At 40.1% G+C, this 11,890-nt stretch overlaps 1 protein-coding gene across 1 annotated transcript in view; it reads left to right on the forward strand.

The window, feature by feature from the left end:
• Window positions 1–11,890, forward strand: part of LOC126409066 (corticotropin-releasing factor receptor 2) — a 63,411-nt gene that overhangs the window by 33,965 nt on the left and 17,556 nt on the right. The window contains exons 3-6 of the mRNA XM_050074955.1: window positions 1,393–1,478; window positions 2,082–2,188; window positions 6,789–6,906; window positions 7,029–7,182. Of these exons, the coding sequence (XP_049930912.1) occupies window positions 1,393–1,478; window positions 2,082–2,188; window positions 6,789–6,906; window positions 7,029–7,182 (465 nt within the window). The remainder of the gene's footprint in view (window positions 1–1,392; window positions 1,479–2,081; window positions 2,189–6,788; window positions 6,907–7,028; window positions 7,183–11,890) is intronic.

The following is an 11,890-nucleotide window of genomic DNA, read 5'->3' on the forward strand; positions in this document are numbered from 1 at the left end:
TTCATGTCTCTACGACATACGGGGCATGAGATATGCCCATTCAAAGTTTGCAATTTCAATCGGTTGCTATAGCGCCCCCCTTTGGCCAATTGATGTAATATTGCTTCATTCTCATCCTCCCATGACCCTCTACCACTGTGCCACATTTCACATGGATTGACCAAGTCAGTGAGGAGAAAAACGTGGCACACACACACACACACACAGAGTTTTCGTCATTATATAGAAAGATATAGTCCACAATGAGCAGCTCTAAAATCAACCTGCGTAGTTGTCCCTCCATTGTGACATTAGAAAGTGTTGCAGTTATCTTACGAGTGCAGTGCACGCTTCTTCAATGTTAAGGGTTCTTCCAGGGAGTGACTCAAAATGACCACAAAGAGATGCAAATGAACTGCAGAGACATGTAATAACTACAAGAACAGACAAAACAACCACAAAAGACACAAAGCTACATCAAAAAGATATGAAATTACCTTCAAGAGACCCAAACAACCACAAGGAGACAGAAAAATGACACAAAGATGCATAACAAGTTGAAAAGACATGCAAAACTACTACAAAGTCTGTGTCTTGCTCCTATGTAGGACAGGTAGTGAGGCCCTTTGCATATCTGTGCCCAGGGGCTCACTGACTCATAGTCCGCCCATGTCTGTAAGACATTTATTTGGCCTTTAATAAGAGTCCACACTGGAGACTTTGACCTGTGGAAAAAGTGTGTATTTTTAAAGCTCTTTTGAAAATCGGACAGCAGCAAACCTGTAACTGATGTGAGTTTTCATACACAACAATGAAAAAACACATAAATGATGTGCATCCTGCAGCAGAGGAGTTCAAGTGATCACTTTAAGTGGCTGGTCTGAAAAAGAATAGGAGAAAATAACCCTCACACATTAACTGCTGCTCTGTTTCCGCCCAGCTGTTTATACATTTTCAGTGTTAAAGAGATAAAGGGCTACGGTGAGGAACTGCAAAATGAAAAATTCAGTTCAAAGTTGATTATGGAAAGCGGTTTTTAAAAGATATGCAAATAAAGTGACAGAGTAAGAGGCTTTGCATTTCCCCACCATGAATAAAAATTGTATTGCTGAATTGGTATTCTGCATAAGACTCAGACGGATAGTAGTGCTCAACTTTGAACTGAGCTCAAAGAAATTACAGGGATGTTGTTGCTTACCTACTTGGCAAACACTTCACTATAACCTTGCCACAACAAATCACTACCCTGCACCTGCACAGAGCCGGCACCAGTGTCTGATGTTAAATTCATATACAGATGGGAGATTTGAACAAAACAATCTTAAAGATCAACAAATACTTTTAAAACAATGTTTGCAAGAATGAAACACTTTGGTTGTTTTCTCAAACATGCTCCTCACTCTTCTCTTGCAGGGAGTGCTTACAGGGAATGCATGGATAATGGGACGTGGGCGTTGAAGAGCAATTACTCCAATTGTGAACCGATTTTGGAGGAGAAGGTTAGTGTGGCGTTGCAGGCACAATCCTGCTACGTCCTTCATTCCATAAGCAATCTGTTAAGCATCTTCATGAGATAAATGCTCATTACAGCTTCTCGTTATTACACTAATGGCACACAGGGAATACCGATTAGATACTGCACAAGTAATGTGGTGTTTTGATTGCTTAACGCTTATTGAACTGCATTTTATTTTTCTGCATAGTAGCAGTTAGACTGTTTATACATTTGCTTCCAGACGACTTAACAAACATAAGTACAGTCGTCTTGTCTGTGTCCCTGTAAGTGAAGCCTGAGGCCAAACTCAAAGACTAATGTATTGCATGTAATGGGTTTTGTCCTGATTACCTCACATCATGTCTCCTGATTGTGTGTATATCTGGGTCTTGCTCCATTTTCTCAGATAATTTTAAGCCATGACATCTGAAGTGTGTCAATGACATTTGCTTTCTCGCACTTTAGTTACACCTTAAAAACAAAGAATAGATGAATACACACATACACCCTGGGTCTATGCATGTATTTTTGCATTCTTAACCTCTTCTTCTTTGTTTTATTATCCAGCAGTTGCATTCAAGAAGTAATTCATGTGTTGTCTTTACAGAGAAAATATCCAATGCATTATAAAATAGCGCTGATCATCAACTACCTAGGTCACTGTATCTCTGTGGGAGCTCTCGTCGTGGCCTTCATTCTCTTCTTGTGCTTAAGGCAAGTACAGAAATAGTCCCTATCTAAATGTGTCCTGTATGCATGAGACCTCATGGAAAACAATCAAGGAAATTCACGTAATATCCTCAGACTGCTAATCATTAACTCGCTTATGTCAAATGAGTAGATCTCTGCAGCTCGGCCCAGCTGGAGCACTCCGGTTAAGAGAGACATAATGTGTATTTCATAACACTGCTTTCTTCTGAGCAGCCGTACCTTTTTTTTTCCATGTCCTGGTTTAAACACACACACACACACACACACACACACACACACACACACAAACACACACACACACACACACACACACACACACACACACACACCTACATCTCCTATGATGGAACAGAGCAGATACTAAACAGCCTCAGCTGCGTTGTGCGCTATGGTTTGATTGATGCGGGCTTCTCAAAACAAATATTGATTTGTTTCAGATTAAAGACCAAAATAGTCAACATCTTCTCCTGACATTAAATCTCTTTAGATTTCATGAACAATCTATAACTACTTAGTGTTTTCCCCCACAGATTTTTTTCTAGGCAGCACAGGAAATGATCTGAAATAGCATTTTGAGCAACATCTGAACCAAAAAATGAAAAAAAGAACTGTGTACAAAGAATGACAGATGAAATTATCCATCTTTTAGCAGCTCTTTAAAAGTATACTATATAGGATTTTCCTAAAAAACAATGTCATACAGAATCTCTCTCAATCATCCGTTATGACCCACTAGAAGTGTGTGAGATACCTGCCTGTATTTTCTTATTTCCTTCTTACATTTTGCGTTCTGGACACCCCCGCAGTGCCCAGGTGAGGCTGGGACTGTGATAAAAAGATAGCGACCAGGTGTTAGACTGTAAGCAGCAGGCATCCAGGAGGCATGGTGCTGAAAAAACACAAATATAGTGAGATGAAACACAAAACAAGAGTGAATCTGGGGTTGGCCTTTACAAACATCAACCTGCAATCCTGCACAGTCTACCTTTAAAGCACAAAGCTCCACCATATATGCAGCATGTTCTCACTCTCAACTCATCGAATACAGCAGCTTGGTCAGTGGCCCCACTCTTCAAACTATGACGCTGTAGGTCGCCTTCTAACGCATTCTCACTCCAACCTCGTCACATAACAATGTTTGGTCATGGACTTTCCACATTGACTTCTGACAAGCAAGGTACCCTGGGTGCGTTGGTTGTCGACGTTCTAGGACGTTGTGTCAACTTCTGCCTGTCACATGCATTTTCTGTTTTCAAAATACATTTTCGTTTTCACAGGAAATGTACAGTTTACATACAGTCTCTTTCAAAATATATACATTGGTACAACATAAACTGGCGTTTTTTCCTTCAACAACAAACACGTGGTTACATTTTGCCAACACACGCACGTTGTTGGGTTTAAAGGAGCTATATGTAAGAAATCTAAAGCAAATAGTCATAAAATCCTCCTAATATGTCACAGAGACTAAGGAATAATGTTCATATAACATACTGATCTCACCGACAACAATAGTACAGCCAGAATATTCGCATTAAAAAAAAAAAATTACGGTCCGCAAATCATGTTTATGTTTTGAATTTGTGTTTTGGCCTGTTGCGCCACCCACCGCCGTCTACCAGTCATGCAGTCAGTAGAGTCTCAGCATCAGTTACAGTTACGACTGAGCTACAGCAGCCGGCTCTTCCTCAGCTGTATCCCGGCAGCAGCGTTAGCAGCAGAGAAGCCGGAATTGCTCGAACAGACCGCTGGAAAACCGTAGATCAAGGACGCGGTGACGCGGCCCTGCCACGGCAGCTGCCCGTGGGCAAACAAATCAGTCTCCAGTGTGCCGCTGTCCAGCAACCTCGAATCTGTAGGGGAGGGGGGGCGGACACGACTTGCGACAGTATTTCGAATTTGAGTGCAGTAACCGTTTTGGCCACATTCTTACATACAGCGCCTTTAAGAAACACAACAGGGTTTAGGAAAAAAGAACAGGGTTTGGCTTTACAATCTAATGGGAAGCAAACACTGGCCTCCCAGGTGAAAGTCTGGGGTTGTTGGACCCATCCAACACCCCTAACACCTGCCTTGCTTGGACTTGTTGTCCAGTCGCATGTCCCCCTGACGCCACCAGATGGCGTTAAACAATAACAGTGACGGGCCGTGTATTATGCCGACATGAAAGGATGGCTTTTCTTCAGTGACTGACACCGGAAGTCATTGCACAACTTCTGAGTGAGACCAGGTTGCCCCCTCTATTGTCGGTTTTGGACATCATAGTTTATGTGTCAATCTCTGCTCGTTACATGCGTCAGTGTCCTTTCAAAATAAACTTCTGTTTTCGCAGGAAACATGTTCTTTCCACAACAACTATTTTAGGTTTAGGAAACAAAAGTACTTGGTTAGGTTTAGAAAGAAGACCATTGTTCAGGTTAAAATAACCCAAGTTTGATAAGTAACTTGACTCGTGAGTAACTTAATGAGTATGTCATGTGACGTTACATGGCAAGAAAACTCAACATTGACTTAGGTTTCACACCAGACAGGAACAGCAGTCTCCTGTGTGAAAGTCCTGTGTTAGTTTGACCCATTGTCCGTCCCTGTGTGAACCTTCTCACTTGTATTCTGCGTCATTATCGCAGATGGGTTTGCACTGGAGTAACTTGAAAGACCGGTGCGTCTCATACAGACACTAAAGGGTGCATTGTGCATTAAAATCAGACGCCGAGGGCCACTGACCAAGCTGCCAAACTCACATTCCTTTATCTCTGAGTCATAACTCAGGCAGATTTAATCACACAGACATGATACATGTCAGAGGTATCAATATCTCTGTCTCCATCTACTAATATTCAGAAGTTTGCTCTGAAATCATAGAAACAAGATGCTCTTTATGATTTTAAAACTTGTCTGACTGTTAAGGCAGTTATACGAACCAATCTTGCTGCCTTCTGGCTTCAGGTATGCCGGTTGCAGTCAGACACGCTTGAACTGAACTTGAACTTATTTATTCTAGAAGAAATGCGAAAATATTCTCATACAACAGCCCCAATTGACTATATAAAAAATAAACGAAAAAACGGCTTCAAGCCTCTAAGACAACCTATTTAAGGACAAATCAAATGCGGTCAAAAAACTGTGTAGTGCCGCTCAACCTGAGCCAACCTGAGTCCCAAATTACCTGACAAGATAAAGGTGTGGAAAGGAAACAAGAGGAACATGGGAAAAGAAGGTGTGAAGTCAGGCAGGTCACCATAACCAATTATTCTAATATTAATAATAGTTAATATTAATTAACACAAAGAATAAACCTTTAATGGGGCAAAAAATATACACTTCTCACAAAACAAAAAGACGAATTTGGCTCCTACACTGACTATCATCAAATTTGTAATATTCTTTAGTATCATAGTAATCCAGTGATAGTTGTGTATACATCCATGGGAACAGTGCAAAGAGGAACGTATAGCCTAATAGGAAATTCAGCATTTCATTATTATCATTAGTAGTAGTAGTAGTACACATTAGTAAATTAAAAACAGAATTGATGGGATAATTACAGACTCTTTTTATGCACTACTGGAGTCTTTTTCTGCAGTGACATGACTGGCCAATTACTTTATATAATTACAATATTTCCCTTATTATTCATCAACCAGCAGTCTAACCCCACACTCTAAAAAGAGTCCACTGTTTGAGTTTAAAAAAAAAATGAAGGTAACAATTTGCATGCCTCTTTTTAAGTACCAACCCTGGCCTTGTTGCGTAAATGCTATGAGCCTTTTATAATCTGAAAAACTACGTACTACAAACATACAACCAACATGATTTGCTTTGACCTTGATGAACTATTTATTCAAAAGTTGTGTTAATATATATTTAAGATATTCTAACTCATTTATTTTTAATTCCATCCCACTGAAAAAATGTTTTGATATTGACCAGCTTCTTAAAATAAGATGTCAGCTGACTAAAACACAATAATGAAAGAAACTCCTTTTTTTTATGTTGAAAAACTTGATTTTAAATATTATCTCAGTTTACCTTGAATAATCTGTACTAGTGTTGCACGGTATACCGGTACTAAAATAGTACCGTGGTACTAGAGTATTCCAAACGGTACTATACTGCATTTGGAAAATACCGGTAATTTGAAATTGATTCAATTCATTAATTTAGTTAATTTATTTTACTCATTTATGCACACAAACGCCTTCCTTGTTCCTATTGGAGCACAGATTGCACAAGTGGTGTGTAAGACAACACCTGTATCAACATTCGCAGCTGGCGCACGTGAAAAAAGACAAGAGAAAGTCTGCCTCGCAAAGGGAGACAACACCAACTTGGTGAAACATTTGAGCAACCAAACCGTGACGTCTGTACCGAGGTACCTACCGAACCATGATTTTTTGGTACCGTTACACCCCTACTATTTATTGTTCTAAAAGTTTGTAGCCAAAACGACTTTTCCTTAGGAGAAGTACCGAAGAGTATCGAAAAGTATCGAAATTCATATTGGTATTGGTACCGAAACAAAGATTGTGGTATCGTGACAACACTAATCTGTACTGCCTTCATAGAAGCATGATTAAAAAACGTTCATTCTCTTGTGGCACAGGAGCATACGATGTCTTCGAAACATCATACACTGGAACCTGATCACCACCTTCATACTGAGGAATGTTATGTGGTTTTTGCTTCAGTTGATCGACCACAATATCCATGAGAGCAATGAGGTAACACCACCAACCTATACACTCAAGCCCATAGGATAATTTTAACAAGTAAAGCTGTGAACAATTTTATGTCAAGTATATTCTGTTGCAATTTACAAGTAACTTTGTGTTTTCTTTTTCAGCCTTGGTGTCGATTAATTACAACAATATACAACTACTTTGTGGTGACAAACTTCTTCTGGATGTTTGTTGAAGGATGTTACCTTCACACAGCCATCGTAATGACTTACTCCACTGATAAGCTCAGGAAGTGGGTTTTCCTTTTCATCGGCTGGTGTGAGTATGTTAATGTTGACGGTGCATTCGTAATACTTCTGCTATCTCTCAGCTCTGAGTGGCAGTAGACGTGTTAACTCCTCGTTAAGCAAGACGATGTGTGCAAACCAGGTTTTCATTTTTCTATTTTTAACTCCTACTTTTTCTCACAGATTTTAACTCAAATGTAAATATTAGAAGCTGAGCGGCCACAATTTGATATATCCTGCAGATACTTTTGTAAGCATCTGCTGAACGTAGGGAAACAGCTGACCCACAGTGTTATATGACATTTATCCAAAATTCAAAATGAACATTTGCCTGACTGAATGCACTGCAGGTGAAGTCTGGTCAGCGAGTGAAGCGGAGGGAGACCTTTTAGTACTTCAAGATAAGGCTTTAATTTCATAAGAGAACAGAGCTGCAGTGAAGTGTGGAAAATGTCATTTTTTGTGCTTGACTTGCAGTGATAGAATGACTTGTGAGCATGTAGCAGATGCCCCGTCATGACCACATGAATTATCTATGCTTACCTTAACTTAAACTGCAGTATTAGGAGAAGCATGGTGTCACAGTATTCCATCTCGAGGAGGAAAAATGCTCATGGAAACACGTGTGTACGCTTCCCTGAGCAAGTCTGACATTTTCCCTCTGTCTGTTTATGTAATGGTCATTGTGTGTTCTTGCAGAGGGAAAAAATACACCTAACTGTAACTAGGCCATGCTGAAATGACTCAACTGTGATTTATTAACACAGGATTGAAAAATAATAACCAGTAGATAACATGTGATTGGTAATGACACATGGATGACATGATTGGGGAGCTCATATTGGCTTTAAAATAGAAATAACCAAAGGCAGATATCAATCATGTCAACCTAGTTTTAATGACTTAATGTGATTAAAATGTAGAGTAACTGATGGATTTTCATGTGGTGATTAGATAATCAGTGAAGCTTCCTCTTTGTGTGAATTCTATTCATCAGTACAGTGAAATTCACTAAGCACTCCTGCAGGTGTAGATTAAACTTGGTTTTTGTTTTAATCTAACATATCTGTGCAGCGACATACGCTGTAGGATGTGTTTTCAGTGAACACAATACCTTTTATTTTCTGTAATTAATACCCATCATCAGTTATATCTCATCGGTCAAAGGATAAAGGAAAACTTAAACTATTTAAAATGTATTACATAGAATAGAAACAGGGCTGTAACCACCTATTTAATTTTTTCAACCTACCTATGATCCAGTTCTTCAGGGTGGTTAAAGAACAAAATTATTAAATCAGTATTCTTTGGATGACCAAGTATCATTCTAGAGAGTCAGCTTATGATTTTTTGACGTTTTTTATTGACTTTTAATCATATACTGTAACATTTTATGACTTTTTATAACATTTTTATGGCATACGATAATATTAAAAAGTGACACATAAGGCCAAAACACACCGGCACCGTACGACGCGCATCAAAACAGACGCCCCCATTATTCTCTATTTACAAACCCACACCAGCGGCATGTCGTCGGCGTCAGTACCCCCCCTTGTCCACTACCCATAGCCCTCGAAATGAAGCAACGAGGGGTAGGGGTTGAAATCTTTCCCTAGGAATTGGAACACCACTCACTACGTCACCGCATTGGTTACGTTCACGCATACGTAACTATTTTAAATAGGAAGCTGCGAGCCATCTACAATGGAGTCTCATTCATCCTACCGATTGCGTTTGCCGCATTCATCATGCTTCGTTAGATGAACGACAGACAACAGGGGACTTCTGCTAGCTAGCTAACCAGCTAACATTACGAGGCAGCATAGTTATACTAGCTGGCGTGTTATCGTAATGTGAAAAATCCAACAATTTTGCAGAACAGGACAGATGACAGACGCCAGATAGTGCGAGCTAGCTAGCTAGTTAACAAGCAACCTTACAAAGGTAACGTTAGCTATGTATGAATTTTGTTCCCCGTCTCTTGCTCGGTGGTAGCCATGGCGACGTCTACCCTTCGCTGGCAAGTCAGCATCTGAAATCCCTTGCTCCGAAGGGCTAGTTTCATACCCACTACCCCTCGTTATGCCCACTACCCCTACACGCAAAAAGGAATTGGGACACCACTACCCCTCGCGGGAACGCGCAAATGTAGGGGTAGGGCCAAGGGTTAGGGCTAAGGGGGGGTGTTGGGACGGGCCCTAAGTCTGAAGAACTTACACTGATACTCTTTGGTACCTAGAAATAGCTACTGATGGCTAATGGGAAAACAAAAGCACTGTTGTCTTCCTATTTTGGCTGGATAATTGTTGACGTACTTCTTTTGTGCCATAAATTGAGCCTTCATTTTCCTGTGAGATTGCACCTGGTGGCAGACAAAATTGCATAGTGAAAGCAGGCTTATAGAGAACCAATCTGAATGCCTATGGTGTCTTTATTCTATAGCAATCACATTGTGCAATCAACATTTACATTATAATGACAGGTTAAAGCAAATAACTTGTCTATTTCCACTGGCCCAGCCCTAATTTCCACCTTAACTGCTAATTTTCAATCTGCTTCTAGTATCACAGTAGTAACATAAAAACTAAAAACTAAACTGTAATACTAGAACTAGTAGTAATACGTTTAATAATAGTAATAATAGCAATAAGCTCAGGTTTATTCAGTATTATGAATACATTTGCTGTTGATTATTTCGGACAGTGAATGGTTGCCTGTCTAAACATAGCATTATTCATTCCTATTTTTTTATCAGCATATTTGGGAGGCATTTTGAGCCTATTTGAAGACTGGGCTTGGAGGGGTGGAGATGTGTAACCCACACGATATATTATCATTGCGGCCTGGAATAGAAGAAATTAAGTAGTAGTTTTGCAACGAGACAAGTTGAAACTTTCAAACACTTGCAATGTGCCATTCTGCAACGTTTTAAAAAACTGCCAGTTCACATCAATGCAACTAGATGAGACAGTGTATCATCTCTATGCAACAACTCTCTGTAATTCTGTTCTGATTTCCAGCTTTACAGGTTTATTTTGTGGCTGAATATAATTTGTCGCTTCTTGAAATATGAATGAGGATAGTGATAGTGAGATACTGGCGACAGCTGCATTTGTTGTAGTGATGAAACAGCGAAAAACAAACAAAACGCGCATCAGATGGACTGTATTCATAATAAATAAGCCACATGGTATAAATAACCAGCGCTAATAAATCAGTCAGTGAGAATGTGTGTGTGTGGGGGCATAAACACACGCAGCGAGCAGTAGCACTGGTACACTGTGAGGACAGACACAGAGGGCTCGACAGGGAAGGTTGGCTGTAGAAATAGGTGACATGCTTTATGTTCTAAAACCAGCCGCTAGCTGGACCAGCTGAGTTGCAGGTGAAACCATCAGCCGGCTTGAGTCGAGTTCAGAACGCTGCAACATTTCTCTGCATCATTCTAAAACAGTTTCATCTTGTCACGAATCTTTGGTCTGAACTGGGCTTTAGTGTATGGACTATACATGATATAAATAAAAATAAGTATAATCTGTACAAATGATTTAGTTCTTTCAGTCTTAGACCTGCTTCATTGTGGAAACCAAGAGATTGGATTTCTCATTTTGTCACTGATATATGTCTTGAGGTCGAGATAAGTCATTAAGAAATGGTGAAAGTGGGGCAGATTAAATCTGTCTTCCACCAGAGGCCTGCTGATCTTAGCTGGGATCGAAATAGGTTCAGGCCTGAACTCTTTCAGCTCTATTAAAGTTCATTTCACTCACCATTTCACCTTTATGAAGATCTGATCCACTTTGGCCACAAAACTCGACCAGCTCTCTGTCACCGTCTGATTTGTGCACTCACTAATGATATTTAGCTAGAAGCTCAATTAGCCTGTCGGCTCACTGGCAGGGTGAAAAAGTCAAGAATGAACTGCTTGTTTAAAAAGCAGCAGACTTTCCTCAAACTGCAGTCCTGAGTACTTTGGGGTAGCAGTGAGACATCCCAAAGGGCTTCACTTTTTCTTACTTCAAACTTAACATGCAGTGAAAAGAGGAAAGACGGCTCTGCTGCAGCACAGTCTCAAAACAGTTTGTAAAATAGGCATAACCTCTGAAACGCAGACCACATTAACATGGACAGATTTGATTGCAGTTGATGGAAGTGTCCTAGAGGGAAAAATGAAATAGAAATCTGTATTGCATTAAAGAGCAAGAGATTTATCCCTAAAAGTTTTGTCTGTCTGTTTTTAAGAGAGGATGGAAGCTCAAGTTCAGATGGTTGTATCACAGATGATTCATGCACACTTGGTAGGGCTGCACAATATATTGTTTTTTAGGCTGCTTTCAGACCTAGAGTGGTCTCCTTTGGTCTGAATCAGGGACTCATGTTGTTCCAAAGTTGTATAATTGCCTAGAGTTGGTTCGTGTTCTCACGGCAGCATTTACAAGAGGACCAGATCAAATGCCTTGTGTGAGAAAGCTGCTCTTGATTGGTCAGAATTATCATTTGGGAAAAATCCAGGAAGTAAAGCAAACGTTGAAGAAGAGTACACAGCAAGATAAATGTGACACTTTCTAATGTCACAATGGAGGGACAACTACGCAGGTTGATTTTAGCGCTGCTCATCGTGGACTATATTGCTGTCATTGTTCATTTTAGTCAAACCATACAGTTTGAGAACGAGGCGCGGCTCCAACTAGAAAACAATGTTTTGATGCATTGGATGTGCTGAATGTGCATATTAA

The sequence above is a fragment of the Epinephelus moara genome, chromosome 21, assembly GCF_006386435.1.
Source record: "Epinephelus moara isolate mb chromosome 21, YSFRI_EMoa_1.0, whole genome shotgun sequence".
NCBI lineage: Eukaryota > Metazoa > Chordata > Actinopteri > Perciformes > Serranidae > Epinephelus > Epinephelus moara.